This window comes from Mastomys coucha, unplaced genomic scaffold (genome assembly GCF_008632895.1).
Source record: "Mastomys coucha isolate ucsf_1 unplaced genomic scaffold, UCSF_Mcou_1 pScaffold15, whole genome shotgun sequence".
In the NCBI taxonomy this organism is placed as follows: domain Eukaryota; kingdom Metazoa; phylum Chordata; class Mammalia; order Rodentia; family Muridae; genus Mastomys; species Mastomys coucha.
In genome coordinates this window covers 20633011-20649359 of record NW_022196897.1, presented here as the reverse complement: position 1 = coordinate 20649359, position 16349 = coordinate 20633011, and the positions used below count along the sequence as shown (strand labels likewise).

The window sequence follows — 16349 nt, the reverse complement described above, 5'->3', positions numbered from 1 at the left end:
GAAGAAAGAGTCATTAAAGTTTATTATATGAAAGAGAGCGTGGCTTCTGTACATACATTTACATCAGACTTATTTACAGTAAGATGGAGGCTGTGGCACCTCCAGGCATAGATGCCTGGAGGAAGGAAGAGGGGTGAGGAGCCTCCCATGGCTCAAAAACAGGGAACCTCTGCAAAGTGGAGGCCAGCACAAGCCGGTGGGAGGAGCAGAGGTTCCTGTCCACTTGGAAGGGAGACTTGGTGTGTGTGTGATGGAAGAATGGAACTCAGAATCCATTCAGGACCCTGGAAGTGCAAGGGAAATCCTGGATTTGAACCCAGAACATTCTTGGGCTGATCACAGTGTCCCTGTGGTGCTCTGGAGGGAATGTCCTGAGCCCCTCTGCCCCTGACTGCTGCCCGCAGCTGCAGAGAGGCGAGATCTCCGGGGTCACAGCTCGCTAGAGCGGATGGCAGGTTCCAGCTTGTGGGACAAGGCAGTGAGGACTTTATCAAACTTCTCATAGCGCCAGGCCTGGCTGCTGTTGGCGCCCTGGCTGCCCCAGAGGAGACGCATCTGGAACTCTGTGCTAAACACTTCCAGGAGCTCCGGTCGGGCCTGGAACCCTGCAGGGTGGAAAGACATGCTTCAGGGCCTGCTCATAGGGATCATCCCTAACCCCGCAGGGACATAACAGAATGTACTGAAGAACAAGACCTTGCAGGTAGCACCTATCTTTTTTCATCTATTTGTAGCACATAATTTTTAAAGACCTACATGATAATCTGTGTTTGTGCCTGTGGTGCTTGGGACATAGGGCTTTGTGTATCTGGGCAGGTACTCTCGGCTCTGCTACCTTCTCAGCCTTACAATGTAAAACACCCCTGTAAATCTGAGGTGAGATCGCAGAAGATCTTTCTTGCATTTTTCTGTAAGTTTCATTTTTCTTAAAGAAAGACATATTTAAAGTGCATGTAATTAATTCTCTTTTTGAGAAAAAAATGAAAAAGATATACCAGAATATTCATACTATATACCTCTGGGCAAGTGAATAATTTTCTTTTTCTTTATTATTTTCATTATTATTAATTTTTTTTGAGACAGTCTCCCTTTGTAGTCGTGGCTGGCTTGGAACTTTCTATGTAGACCAGGCTGGCCTTGAAGTCAGAGACCTGCCTCCATTCTGGGCTGTCCTTGAATCCGGTACACAGCTGGGGATGATAGTGAACTCCTTGTACTCTTGGCTCTCTATCAGAGTACAGGAACTGTGAGGCTCATGCTCCCAGTTTATGCCATGCATGCAGTTCTGGGGATTAAGTCCAGGGCTTGGCAACTAAGCCACATCCCCAGCCCTCCAGAATTTTTTGTGGTTTAAATAATGCCTGAGGCAGTAAAAGAGCCACTGTGTGAAGCCACTTTCTCTGCTCCTTTCCCAGAATTCTATGTTCCCCAGCTGAGGTTCCCTGAAGGCCAGGCAGGCCTTTCTTCATGCTGGGCCTTGGCTGGGCACCTTGTAATCAGCTATGGAAAGACAGCTGCTCACTTCCATGAGAACAGTGAGGTGCAGTAGGCTGAAACACATGGCAAAGGTGTTCAGTGTCTCTCAGCCCACCTCACCTGATGCTCTCGCTAACAACTGCCTAGGAGTGACAGTCCGATGGAATAAAGGAGCCAGGAGTCAAGACCAAGGAGTGAAAGATGGCAGTGGATGTTCACAGAGAGAGGAATAGGTAGAGGCAGATGAAGGGAAGCCAGGGACAGCAGGATCCTAGGGCCGTGACAGCTACTCACCTTGCAGCTTGACCTCAGCGTTGGTGTGGTAGAGGCCCCCGTGGTGTGCCACAGTGCGGGCGGCCTCCAGGTGGGCTAGCACAACCTCCACACCGTGTTCCGTACTGCCCCAAGGCTCAGGACCCTCGGCGGGGGCAGAGTCACACTCCAGCAGAGTAATGAATGGCAGCACATGTGGAAACGTGGTGTTGCTCAGTGGCGGGCCTTCTGTAGAGAGGGGCAGCAGGCACTTAGACCTGAAGACCCTGCCACCCACTACAACCCCAGAGAAGCCTGAGGCCCCAGGAGGACCACTGAGGTCACCCAGGGCAGTCTCTTCTTTCCCTGGTGACCCTGTACATTGACAACATACATGGCTACCCCATGGGACAGCCAAGCTTTTATCCTCACCACCCCAGCAGAGTCTTTGGCAACCCATAGGCTGAAACCTATGCAAACATCCCAGTGAGATGCGGACATGGCGCACCTTTGCCCTCATTGAGGCTCTTCAGGAAAGGCTTGAGCTTCTTCTCATACAGAATGGCACCCTCTGTGTGTCGCTGCCGCAGGGTTGTCCATGTCTGCTCCAGCCTGGAAATCTGGGGACAGCAGACTATAAGAGACTGTCTAGAGAAGGAGCCTCCAGGAGCAGCTGCTGGTCACAGGCCACTCCGCTGAAGGCTGTGGTGTCAGGTAATGGCTATTTTTTATGGCTGTCACTCAGAAAATGGGAACAGCGTTAACTGTTAACCCAAGCCCGTTGCAACACATTTTTCAAATCCTAAATCTCAACTCTGTGACCTCCCCAGGTTACTGCTCTGCCTCGGGTGGCAACTCTGTAACACAGGACAATACAGCAAGCTCCCCCATGAGGAATCAGTGCTGGTACCTAGCATACAGCAAGTTCATCAAATGATAGACATTGTACGTCGTGTTTATTTTGAAGCATGGTGTTAAGTCTTGAATTTCTAATTCCCTTGCCTCCTCTTCCCAAGGTCTGAAATTAGAGACATGCACCGCCATGCCCGGTTTGTGAGGTGCTGGGGATCAAATTCATGCTCGGCTAGCTCATTCTATTAGCTGAGTTGCAATGTAAAAAAAGGACGTTCTGTATTTTAAAAGATTTACTTATTTTATGTGTGTGTGCCTTAGTATATGTACATGCATCACATGCATGCTGGTGCATGTGGAGACTAGAAGAGGGAGTCGGGGTTATAGACAGTTGTGAACTGCTTGATATGGGGGGTCCGGGAATGAACCCGGCATCCTTTGGCAGAATAGAATGCTCTCTTAAGGGCTGAGCAGTCTCAAGAGCATTCCTGCTCCACCAAACACACTTTATATTCTTTAAACTCGGGGGTTTCTGGTTCTTCTTACAGGTGGGTAAACAGAGGCCTGAGACAGGAATCAGAATTTAACACCGGGAGACCTCTGCTCTCCTGTCTGGTCCTTGTCAGAGGAAGCCTAGAGACTCTGAAAGCTCTTCTATTGTCCATGCAAATGTCTCTCCCCCACCCTCACCCCAGGGTGAGGCCACCCTGGGCCTTTTGCAGACAGCCAAGTGGTTGTCTGGAGGACCCTGCAGTACCTGGGCCATCTCCAGGGCACCCATGACGGCAGCGAAGCTGAACATGTTGCCCATCGTCCCTCGCAGCTCGGCCGCCAGTTGGATGGTCTTGTGCAGCAGCGCTGCCCGCTCCTCCGAGGAGCCTGTGCAGCCCAGGATATCCACTGCCAGCATGATGGACATGGTGTGGAACCTGTGAGAGAGGTTGGATCAAAGGGGGCGTGACATTTGGCGGGACCTGACTCGGCCGCTGTTAAATATGACAGAAAACAGAGTAGGTCACAGCTAAGGAGTGCAGTCAAAGTAATAGCAGAGCGAAGGGACAATATAAGTTAGGAGCAAGATCAGGATGCCAGGAGCAAGATCAGGATGCCAGGAGGAGAAGCTTGTAATTGATCAACGAAATCCAAAGGGCAGAGTTTTAGAATGAACACTGTGGACAGTAATGGTGGGCCGGGCCAAGGTTGATGGACGTGGGGAAGTGAGAGGCTTAAATCTGTCGGTAAACATCAGTCTTTGGGAAATTAGACTGGCTTTGAGCCAAGGGCCACTGGGCTGCGATTGGCTAGTGGGATGGGAAGAGTGGTCAGAAACCCTGGGAGAGCCAGGTAAGGCAGCCATGGGCTGGTGCAGTGCACCTTACCTTTCCAGCAGGTCTAGTCTTAGCTGGCGGCCATGGGGGAGGGTGAGCAGCTCCATGCCCCAGCGGACTCCCATTAGGGTCTGCATCTCCTTGGTAACGCCCAGTATCCTAGCAACCTGCAAAGACACCCAAAGGGTTGATTAATTTCCTGTCAGGGTTGGTCCAAGCCATCTGGGAGTCAGAGCTTCATCTAAGAGGGTTGCCTGGCAGAGGGGTCCAGAGGGTGGGGTGGGGTGGGGTGGGGTGGGGGTTAAATCCCAGCTCCCCTGCAAACACAGAGCAGTGATTTCCCCCTTTCTGAGTGAGCCTCAGTTTCCCCATCTGTAAAATGGGGAGTAGGAAGATGCCCATAGGTATGTGCCATGTTAAATACTCAAAATCAAGAGTCAGGATGCCATTTTCCCTGATTGCCAACCCAAGGCCCAGGAAAGAAATGGACTTTCTTGCCCAAGTTCATATCCTTGAGCCTGCAACCCAGTTTCTCCCACTTCTCCCTCAGCAGCATCCCTACATGACTCTGACTCTTTCTCAGACCAGCATACCTACTAAACTACAGAGCTAGAAACTGAGATATGGAAAGAGCTGTGGTTCCTAGCGGAGTCAAAGCCTCACACTGGCATCTGGACAGTTTGGGGGCCAAGGAACGTTTTGCTTGTTGTCCGAGAGGGGGTATAGGGATGAGGGGGCAGATTTTCCCCCTAAACCAGATGTTCACTTTCTATAGACTAGAACCCAGATGTTCTTTAATTTATTCCCCAAACATCAGCCCTCATTCCAAATCTGCAGCTGTAGAAATATCGTGGTTCTCGTTTTTCCAAAGAAGAAAATTGGGCTGGTAAGATGGCTCAGTAGTTAAGAGCACTGGCTGCTCTTCCAAAAGGACTGGGGTTTGATTCTCAGCACCCATATGGTGGCTCACAACTGCCTGTAACTCCAGTATTGATACACATGCTGGCAAAACACGAATGGACATAAAAAGTGAAATGAGGAGGAGGGGATTGGCAAGGGGTGGTGGCACAAGCCTTTTATCCCAGCACTTGGGAGGCAGAGGCAGGCAGATCTCTGCGAGTTCAAGGCCAGCCTCGTCTACTCAGCTAGTTCCAGCCCAACCAAGGCTACATAGTGAGACTCTAAGAAAACAAAGCAAAATGACCTAAACTGAGAAAACGGAGGCTGAGATGCCGGATGACTAACCCAGAGTCCGAGAACCAACAAAGACACCTGGGATGTCAAACCCAGGCCAACTGGCTTCATAGTACCCAGGGGATTTCGGAATTAGTCCCTCACCATCTTGCTTGACTCCTGACCCCAAAGCCATAAAGGTATTGTCTCTTCTGTGAGGATTCCTAACACTTACCAGGCAGTCAACTTTGGTGACATGCCGGGCCAGTGTCCTGGCATCCACCTCCGACAGCAGCTCCTTGACCTTTCGCAGAAGGCCCACCTCCAGAGGCCGGTTCTCCTTGGGGATCAGCTGGGACTGGAAGGTAGTCAGGTTGAAAGAAGACGTGGCTTCCACAACAGGGACTGTGAAGGTCTTGCTCCACTCCCCGTCAGGGACTCCATTTTCTGACAGTTCCTTTTTCCTCTCTCCAGAGCTCCTGGCTTTCCGGGGGGTCTCTCCTGCGGCCTGCTCTTGGCTACTGCCACGGACAGGAGGCTGGAGCTGACAATAGTGGCCAGAGTCCGGGTCACTGTAGCTGCTGAGTGACGGTGATGGGGAGGCCTTGCAGAGGGTGTGGGACGGGCTTGCGTGAGGGCCCCTGTCTGACTCTCCAGGAGGCCTTGGAGCACTTCCAGGACAAAGCTGAGGTTCACTGGAGCGGCGGGTAACTGGGGAGGCAGGCTGTGCGGTAATAGAGGGGGCAGCGGAGGCAGCATGGACTCGAGTTACTATAGAGAGGAGAGAGAAGACAAGTTATCTCCGTTACCCTTAGAGATGGGGTCTCTCGGGCTGGAGAGATGCATCAGTGGTGAAGAGCACTAGCAACCCTTCCTAAGTTCCTGAGTTCAATTCCCAGCAACCACATGGTGGCTCACAACCATCTATAATGAAATCTGGTGTCCTCTTCTGATCTGAAGGCATAGATGCAGGCAGGATGCTATATACATAAATAAATAAATAAATAAATAAATAAATAAATAAATCTTTTTTTTTTTTAAATGGCTTTAAGGGCTGGAGAGACGGCTCAGCGGTTAAGAGCACTGACTGCTTTTTCAGAGGTCCTGAGTTCAAATCCCAGCAACCACATGGTGACTCACAACTATCTGTAATGGGATCTGATGCCCTCTTCTGGTGTGCCTGAAGATAGCTACAGTGTATTCATATAGATAAAACAAATAAATAAATAAATAAATAAATAAATAATGATTTAAAAACTGTCTTTCCGTGTTCCCTCAAAGAACAGTCTACATCTACACAGAACTGTGTATAGGGTGATGTCCTTACCTCCCAGAATATGGAGGAAGATGGTCTATGATACTCAGCATTTCCCTGGACCAGTGGAGCCCCTGTTCCAAGAAGCTATAACATTAGAAGCCACAGAGGTGGTCCGGGGAAGTTAAGCCCTGCTAAAGCTGTCACCAAATGAATTAGCAGTCATGATAGACTTAGTGGGTGGGTGAGTGCCCAGAGCTGGTGAAGTGCAGGAGAGTGACTGTCAACAGTAAAGCCATCAATGAGAAGGGGTGTCACATGTCTACAACCATAGCACCAGAGGAGGCTGAGAAGAAGGGGGGGGCAGGCCTTGAGGTGGAGACTGTCAGAGCTACACACCAGCTTGGGGTACTTAGAGAGATCCTGTCTCCAAAAGGAGTCAGGGAGGGCGGTGCTAGATGCCTCAGTGGATAAAGGCATTTGCCACCAAGTCTAACAACCTAAGTTAGATTCCTGGAACCACACAGTGGAAAGAGAGCCAGTGCCAGAGTCATCATTTGACCTTCATGCCCCGCCCCCCCCCCCACTCCCCACACACAAATAAGTAAAGGGATGTAAAAGAACTCAGAAGCAAAACAGCAAAGCACACCTGCAACCCTAGCACTTGGGACTGAGATGACCAGGTCTCTGTAGACTTGAGGCTAGCCTGATCTACATAACAAGTTCCAGGCCAGCCAGAGCTACTTAGTGAGACCTTGTCTCAAAAACAAACAAACAAACAATACCCACAATGTCCTGTTCTATGGCAGTAAGGACTTTTATGGTCCTCAATCTTGAACTGAGAAAATGAAGGCTCCAAATTTAAGAGATTTGCCAAGGTCACTCAACATGGTAAGACGAGGACTGAAGCCTTTACCTCTTAGCTCTGATTACACCTCATTGCTGGAAACCGTCGCATTAAAAACTTTAAAAAGGGGGGTGAGGGTGGGGGCTGGTGAGATGGCTCAGTGGGTAAGAGCACTGACTGCTCTTCTAAAGGTCATGAGTTCAAATCCCAGCAACCACATGGTGGCTCACAACCACCCATAATGAGATTTGATGCCCTCTTCTGGTGCGCTTGAAGACAGCTACAGTGTACTTATAATAAATAAATAATAAGTCTTTAAAAAATAAAATAAAATAAAAAAAGATAAGTAAAAAAAATTAAAAATTAAAATAGCCAGGCGGTGGTGGCACCCACCTTTAATCCCAGCACTTGGGAGGCAGAGGCAGGCGGATTTCTGAGTTTGAGGCCAACCTGGTCTACAGAGTGAGTTCCAGGACAGCCAGGGCTACACAGAGAAACCCTGTCTCGGAAAAACAAAACCAAAAACAAACAAAAAACTTAAAAAAAGAAACAAAATCCATAATCTGGGTGTGTGGTAGACATGTTTAATCCCAGCCCTTTAGGAGACAGAGGCAGGCAGAGCTCTGAATCTGGTCTACACAGTGAGCTCCAGGCCAGCCAAGGCTACATAGTGAGTCTTTCACGCTGACATACTGTTTTGGAAGCAAGCGTCTGTGACAACAAGGCTGGCCTTCAGGGAAGACTTCTGGGGGCACACAGTCACACCCTAGAGGCACAGAATGCCCCCCCCCAGGCCAAAGACTTCCAGGGAGCCACCCCTCTGACACTCTGACTGCCCTGAGGGCAAGACATTTTGCTTAACAGTCTGAGGTTTGTTTTGCTTTGTTTTGAGAAATAAACTGGGAACATATTTTTTATTTTATTTATATTTATAAGCACAGGATCCCAGGATTTCAATTTTGTTATAAACCTTAACCTTCTCTAAAAAGTAGTTTAAAAAAAAAAAACAGCAAAGCACACTAGCTTAAGCTAGCCTGGTCTAAGCTCAAACCAGGACCTCGGGATGCACTTGTTACCAGGGTCCTTGCTAAGGCGGCTGTAGTGGGAACTTTGTCTGCTGGGACCAAGCACCTTACACACCATAGCCCCAAGGCCTGGCCCGGTGACATCTGTACCTCCAGCAGGCTTTACCCTGGCCCCGTGACATCTGCACCTCTGGCAGGCTTTACCCTGCCATTCACACTGACAACCCATTTTGTGTCCATTGCTGGCACCCATGGGAACCTATCCACCAGACTTGTGTTGCTTGTGTGTCAACACCAGTGATTCTGCCACAGGCTTTTTAGCACATTCCCAAGGACACTGCTCCCAGCACAGAGGCAGAAACAGACTGGTAACCAATGTTCCCCACCAAAGACAGTAGCATTACAGACTACCCCCTGCTAGCTTACCAGTGCTATAGGCAGGGGAGCTGGGGCTCTCGGAGATAGGAGACAGGGGTGAGTGCAGATCTGGGATCTGGTCCATGCTGAGGGCACAGTTTCGGATGGAGTCTCGAGGATGGGGCAGTGAGGTGCTGTGGACAGGGATTCCATGAGCCCAGAGGTCAGAGGTCAGGGAACTTGACTCACTGTACAATCCCACTCCCCACCCCCTAAACTTCAGATGCTGAAAAGGTATGGTGGTCAAGTTCAGTCTCTCAATGGACAAATGCTAAAGGTGGAGAAGACAGAGCTGGGCTAAGGTGGAATAGAAGTGCCCCCCTAGTCTTCTCCCCCAGCTGGCCTTGACCTCAGCTGACGTCACCACAGCAGGTCCTGACTCCCAGACACACCCCCAGAGGGCCCTTAGCCTCAGGGGCACAGCCCTATCGGCTTCCACTTGCCTATCTTCTAGTCACCTCCCTCCCTCAGTTAACCTACTATCCCTTTCCATCCCTACCCAGACTTTCCTCTTCCAGGCTTGAAAGACACAGAGACACAACTGGGATACCTGGCTGAGCTGAGGTTGCTTGGGGTCCTCTGTGTCTCTCCTATCCCTAGGAAAATGATGGGAAGAGACACACAGGCCAGAACCCAGCTTATCTTATGATTTCCGTAAATCAGACCATGGACCCTACTCTCTATGTAGACAACCCTCTCACGACCACCCTCATCCAGTGCAAACTTGTGTTCCTGCCTCCACACCGAAGCTCAGCATAACTCAGGGATGCTGGGACTCCCTTTCACACCAGCATTTTCATTAACAAGCCAGAGGGGAGGGGGAACCTGGCTGACCTGTTGGGGCAGCAATCACCACGGGTAACCTTGTCAGTGGTGAGCCCGTCAGTCATGGTGATGCTTCGTCTCTTCATGTGGCTGCCCTTGGAGCCTGAGGGGCTGGCTGGGCTGGCAGCCTTGCTGCTGCCCTGGCTCAGGCCATAGCTGGCCTCGAGGTAGCGCAGTGGGAAGGTGCGGTTGACGGGGCAGTAGATGATGGCCCCGCTCTGTTCAGACACGGCCTTACGGCTGCCCACATGGTAGCGCACAAGGGCAGGCACGTGGTCGAAGCTCTCCTGCTCGAAGAGGTACCGGATGTGGGTGTAGCTCTCGCCGGCCTTCACCACCACCTTGTTGATCTTGAAGTGCAAGGCCTGATTGTGCCAGCGGCACGTGAGCACATAGTCCCCCAGGCTGGTGAGAGAGTCTCGGATGAGGAAGTCACCGTTCCGCTGCACCAGGGTCTCTGAGACCTACAGACGGTACAGAGAAATTAGGTGTGGTGGCTAAAGAAGACAGGGTCAGGGGACATAGTGACTGAATTTGGGACACCAAGACAGCATCTAGTGCATAGAGGATCCAGTTAATACACATCAGACATCTGACGCTTAGGACCAGAATAGGAGGTGGCACCTCAGGTAAGGCCATGGGTCAGGGACACAGAGGCCTGGGAATGGCAGAAGGTGGCACTTGGGATTGAACACAGGGACTCAGTGACTGGAAATGCTGAAATCACTGTGGTCAGAGACCTAGATCTCAGAGCCAGCCCCTCTCAGGGTTCCTACAGGGCAAAGTAAGTTCCAGGCACTCCCCTGCAGCCACCCAGGCCCCAGCATAGCTCTGGGTGTGTGCTCCCTGGAGATGCTCTCTCCACCTACAGCGTACCTCCTTAGTGTTCTACCCAGGGCCCTTCCTGGTGATGACCTGTGTTTCTGTGCAGCCCCCCATTCTTACACTTGTGAAAGGATTGATACTCTGTGCCCTTCGGGGTCAGCATCCTCCAAGGGAACTGCCACCTTATCTTTTCTACATCCTGGATCTCCTGTGCTGGGGCAAAGGGCCAGGTGACCCATTGGTCTAGGTCTGTAACTCATAAAGTCACCTCAGGCCAGATACTTAAACTTGGCCAAAACTGAGTGGCCCGAAAATGGATATTCTCTAATCAAATCCACAGGAGGCTGATCTATAAACCAGGAATAACAAAAAAAAAAAGTAAGAACAACACCCCTCGTGCCTGCATTCACCCGCACCAGACATCCTACTCTATCTGCTCAGTGGAAGGGTCCAGGGCTGAGCTTCAATGTGGAGGCAGGAACACAAGTTTGCTCTGGATGAGTGTAGTCGTGAGAGGGACACAACAGTCCCTCCCTTTGGGACGGGGTCTCTCTCTGTGGAATATGACTGCCTTTTGAGGAGGTATCTCTCCATTCTACAGATGAGGATGCTGGAGCCTGGGGAGGCAAGGTGACTCCTCAAGGACACACAGTAAAGCTATACCTCATCCTTGCCAACAAACAGGCCAGAGACTGTCTGGTGACTGGAGCCCAGGCTGGGGTTGGCCAAGGCATGGGTGGAAGGATCCAGGGCTGAGAGCCCTGCCTGGGGCCTGCTCACCTCACGAGGGATGCGTCCATGGTACCAGGCATGGCTACGGAGGTCTGTGCTGCTGAGTTTCAGCTCTTCTTCCAACTCCTTGTGCAGTTTCTCGGGCGAGGAATCAAGAATGTACTTTTCCTTGGAAAACTGCATGGGGAGAGCGAGCTTGGCATCTGGTTCCACAGCCCTGTCTCTCTTCCTCCAACTCTACCTGCCCCATGTCATCTTTAATCCTGGGATTGTGAAGAACACTAAAACACTCGTCTTGCTGGGTGGTCCTCACCTATGGGTCCCCATCCCAGCTAGAGTAAAACCTCAGCTTATTCTATCAGAATATACCTAAGCAAGGGGTGGAGGCACTGAAGCCTAAGTTAAGTCCTGTTCTACAGGAAGCCCACAGGCTAAGAGATAGCCAAAGGGACCAGGCAGAGTGGCTTCCATCAGCACTAGGGTGCTGGACAGCAGCAAAGTGACAGCTGCACCTCCAGCAGGCTAGAGTGTTCTAGGTCAGGGGATTACATCTGTGAGAGGTAAGGGTCTAGAGACTTCCAGGAGGACACTGTGGTACAAAAACCTTCTAGAAGTAGTAGGGCTATCGTGAAGGAAGGCCATCTACGGCTCAGTCTGAGAGGCACCGAGTGCCTGAGCCAACCAGCTGAAAAGATGAGTCTACATTCAGGAATATGAACCATGCAGAAGGGCCCAAAGGCAGCCACAAGCAGGAACGTGGGCCTCACAGGCATCTTCAGTGCCCATTACAATCCTCTACACCCCCCCACACACACAATCTCAAGTGATCCTGCCAGATTGGAAACTGCAGCCCTGCAGTGAAGTCAGAGGTCACTCACTGAAGTTAATGCCCAGGGATCTGCCTTCCCAGCTATCCATGGTGGGCAGTCCTGGATTTAGAGGTTACTAATCCCAGGCATCCTATTGTCAGAGGAGGGTCCCATTGTCAGGCACACCCCCATCATAGAGGCAAAGCCACCCTATGTGAGCTATCTGGGACTTAACTCTTTCCTCAGTAAAATGCATGAGACTTCGGGATCTGCCTCACCTCACCGCTACTCTTCTCCCTGGGAGACTTTGCCAGTCCCTAAAGATGGCTACTCCAAGACACACATTCCAGGACTGGTCAGAAGTGTATAGACAGGTAAAGCAAGAAAACAGTCTCTCCTGGGTGCTCCTGGAATCCGGCAAGCCACTCCTCAGACTTTCCCAGATCTAAGACACACTCCACACAGGTCCCACCCTCATCTCCTCTGTTTTCGAACCACCATGATTCCAGCTCCAGGGGCAGCTAGATCTTCCAACTTCTTTCATTCAACATGAGCCAGCCTCACCTTGGGTCCTAAGCTGTGGTTGGAGCCCAAGGAGATCAGGATAGTCTACTGCCCTAGAAAAGCCCCTGCAGACCCCTACACTCAATTCTAGGTACCTGCATCTGCAGAGATGCAGTGTCCCCTGCCAGGTCAGAAACCAAGAAAAGGCAGGAGTAGAGGATGGATGAGCAGGTAAGAGCTGAGGCCAGGGTGGGGCCCTATGGGCAGATTCAGGTCTATGGATGGTGTAGCACATGGGACAGGGCTGTGACGCTGCCTGGTGAGCTGGGAGATCATCACAGCACTGCAGTGTGGAGTCAGCTGAGGCCCTCAGTCAATAGCAGAGCAGCCAGAGGCACTAGTCCAGCAACCCAGAAGGAGAGGAAGGCTTGTGACAGCGTGGGCTCTGAGAAGCCTTCCGAGCTCTGGAGACAGTCGGAGTGGTGTGGGTACACAAGGGTAAGGGAGGGACCGGGACTGGATGCTGCAAGGCCTCTGACCACAACACAGCAAAAATCAATGCCATAGTAGAGCAGAATGCTCTTGGCCAAGCGGAGATTTGGGCCTTTCCAGACTCCCTCAATTCTTAGGGTCGTTAGCCGCTCCCGTTTCCCTTTGCAGTGCTCACACCAACCCAGACCTCTCCCTTCGAATTGCACAGGATTCTGGGAAAGAAAGGTGAGCAGCACGTGGAAATGGAACCTATACCCAGGCTTTTACACACACACACACACATCACTCTCTGCTCTTAATGGCACACACTGAAACTCCCCTCTCAGTTCCGGAGCAAAATAGGGACAGACTGTATACTAAAGAACCTGGCCCCAAGACAGGACACAGTGTGTGTGACCTTGGACCAGTCACTTCTCCTGGCTGGGGCTGAGTAGCTTCGTTTGTAAAGGATGCTGGAAACTGCCACCTCATTTCCAGCCCTAAGCAGACCTAGCTTAGGTCAGAGTTGGGGTTGAAGAGACCGACGGTCCTCCCACACATCTTGGGTAAGAAGCCCTGGAACCCCTGTGACCTCTTCCTCATCCTGGGCCGCAGGGTCCTTGGCTCCCAAGAGTTTGGGGGGTGGGGGGAGGCAGGTGCGAATGCAGCATCCCTACGCTCAGAGCGCTGCGATTGGTCAGAGATGATCTCACCGCCTCCCGGCCTGCGCACGCCTGATTGGCCCGTGTGGGGATGCTGCGCTCCGCCGCCGGCGGGGCCGTCATTCAGGCGGGCTTCAGAGCAAGTGTGTGTGTGAGGTTGGGGGTGCTCAGAGGTGAGGCGTCCCGCATCTCGCAGGATATCCGAGAGGCAGGAGTGCGGAAAACCTCTGTCAGGGTATCAGTCTCTTCCCAACAGCTGGCTTCCCACCACTCCGCTGCTCCCTTAGGTATCCCAACCCCAGGCACAGCCACCCCAGAGGATGCTCCGCAGAGAGGCGGGGTCCGGGTCCTCCCCTCCACCCCCTTCCGTTTAACCCTCGCACCGCCGCTGCGCGCTCCTGCGCTCCTGGGCCAGCTGGACTGGGAGACCTATACCCCAGTACCCGAGCCCACCCAGATGGAAGGAAGGTGGTGACACTGTGGTGTCCGCAGCGTGCCCTGCGCATTCTGCCTCTCACTCAGCCTCTAGACACCAGCCCCGCGTCCCTGGTACAATAGGGAGCCAGGTGGCCCAGGGTCAGCAGCAGGGACCCCAGAACTGACAGAAGGAACCCCACCTCCCAGCCCGAGTTCTAGTTCCAACTCGCTACCACATCTCCTGCAGTCCAGAGTCCAGGGAATGGCACCCTGCACCCACGGGTGCCCCCGTGGAGCGCCCTGGCTACCCTGAGATGAGCTAGGGCGACCCCGCCCCCTCCCTTCGCTGGCGGTCTGGACTGCAAGAACCTGTGGGGATGCTCTTGGACTGCGGTCCCCATCTCAGCAGTTGGGCGCAGTGACCCGGGTCCCCGAGCCGCCCCCTCACCTGCACCTGTACCAGCGAGCCACGGTAGAAGCAGCAGGCGGCGGCGGACAGCGCACTCCACAGGCTGCAACGCTCGGTCATGGTGCGGCCGGGAGACCCTGGTCCCCGGAGCGTACCAGGGGTGACGGCCGAAGGGGCAGGGGCGCAGGGACCGACCGGGCTGGGCACCGGCTGCGCGTGCCTCTCAGCGGCGCGATTACCTCATCGCCTGGTCGGGGGAGGAGCAGGGAGGCGGGGCGGGGAGACCCCACCCTCCAGCCAGCTGGGGAGGGAGGGGAGGGAGGAGAGGGAGGGGAGGGGACCATTGTTCCTCCCTCCACCACCACCCCATTCCCCTGTGCGGGTTCCCCAGGACCTGCCAAGAGGGATGCCACCCAGGGCAGCGGGGTGGAGTAGGGGCCCCCGGGGCGGGCGCGCAGAGCCTCCTGCTTTTCCCCTCTCTCGCACCTCTCCAGACCCGGAGCCAGCAGGGACTCTGAATTCAATTCGATCTAAAGCTACAAAAATCCCCATGTTTAACCCAATCCTTTGTGGCTTTAGGTTTCTCATCTCTCATTGAGAACAGCAGGGTTAGACCGGCTGGCTGACTCTAACTGTGTGCCACACTCCGCAGAAGCCTGTTAAAGTGCCAAGCGCGGTTCACCAGCCTCTCTAACTCGTGGGGCTTTCCACCGTGGGGCCCTTCTCTTTAAACCCCGACTGACTTGTGTGGAGATGTCTGGAATGCACGGTGAAGACCTGTGTTCAACTTTGTGAGTGTCACCAAGATCAATTTAAACAAAAAACAAACAAACAAACAAAAAGTTGCCCGGTACAATCCAGTAAAGATGCCCTACTGTGTCCTATCTAGGTATCACAAAACCTAAACTTAGAGTGCTTGCCTAGCAGGGGTAGGCACGGAGTCCACTGCCAGCAGAGAAAGAATCAAAATCTGGATGACTTTAGCTGGTAGAATGTTTGCTCGCCCAGCATGCTCAGTCCCCAGCACTTCATAAACAAGACAGACATGGCAGCTCACACCTGTAATCTCAACACTCAGGAATATTACTTACAAGTTCAAGATCATCTTTAGCTACATAGTAAACCCAAGGCCAGTCTGGGATTATTGAGACTCATCATCATCACCATCATCCCCACCCCCATCATCATCTAGATAGATCTGGTACCCAACTCTTCCCACAGCCTGTGTGATCTCAAACAGGTGAGTCCGCATCTCTGGGCCCCAGATGATTATTTTCTGTAGCTGTACTGGAAGTCCTGACTACTGTGATTGAAAGTACCTGTCCTTGGATTTTGAAATCTTGACAGTCCAGGATTCCTGTCATTATTTGGGGGATTTTGACGTTCTGGACACTCTTTTTTCTTTCTTTCTTTCTTTTTTCTTTCTCTCTTTCTTTCCTCTCCTTTCTTTTTTTCTTTCTTTCTTTCTTTCTTTCTTTCTTTCTTTCTTTCTTTCTTTCTTTCTTTTTTCAAGACAGGATTTCTCTGTGTAGCCCTGGCTGTCCTGGAACTCACACTCTGTAGACCAGGCTGGCCTCAAACTCAGAAATCCACCTGCCTCTGCCTCCCAAGTGCTGGGATTAAAGGCGTGTGACACCACTGCCCAGCCTGGACACTCTTCAAAGAAGAACACATAACGAGCAGGAATGGAGTTTGGAAAGAGCTGATTCCAACCCTCATCAGCAGAGAACAGAACAGAAGAACAGAAGCTAGAGCCAGGCGGTGGTGGCGCACACCTTTAATCCCAGAACTTGGGAGGCAGAGGCAGGTGGACTTCTGAGTTTGAGGCCAGCCTGGTCTACAGAGTGAATTCTAGGACAGCCAGGGCTACACAGAGAAAAACCCTGTCTCGAAAAACCAAAAAAAAAAAAAAAAGAAGAAGAAGAAGCTAGGCCTCCTTTAAGGACTGGGAGTTCTGGGTCCAGTGAGCAGGTGTTATTCCCCTTACAATTTTTTTTTAAACATTTATTTATTTATTATATGTAAGTATACTGTAGCTGTCTTCAGATGCACCAGAAGAGGGCGTCAGAT

General features: G+C 51.9%; 1 protein-coding gene across 5 annotated transcripts in view; it reads right to left on the bottom strand.

Moving 5' to 3' along the window:
- The window catches only part of Sh2d3c (SH2 domain containing 3C), a 36474-nt gene continuing 20125 nt past the window's right edge, over positions 1-16349 (bottom strand). For 2 of the 5 annotated variants that reach the window (XM_031369862.1, XM_031369863.1), the window contains 9 exons: positions 11056-11184; positions 9460-9914; positions 8635-8759; positions 5317-5852; positions 3960-4075; positions 3338-3509; positions 2237-2348; positions 1771-1977; positions 1-605 (listed from right to left, as the gene is read on the bottom strand). In XM_031369862.1, the coding sequence (XP_031225722.1) occupies positions 430-605; positions 1771-1977; positions 2237-2348; positions 3338-3509; positions 3960-4075; positions 5317-5852; positions 8635-8759; positions 9460-9914; positions 11056-11184 (2028 nt within the window). In that variant the 3' untranslated portion in view covers positions 1-429. Of the gene's footprint in view, positions 606-1770; positions 1978-2236; positions 2349-3337; positions 3510-3959; positions 4076-5316; positions 5853-8634; positions 8760-9459; positions 9915-11055; positions 11185-14318; positions 14576-16349 lie in introns of those variants that run through there. The other 3 variants (XM_031369865.1, XM_031369866.1, XM_031369864.1) reach the window with 3 other exon arrangements.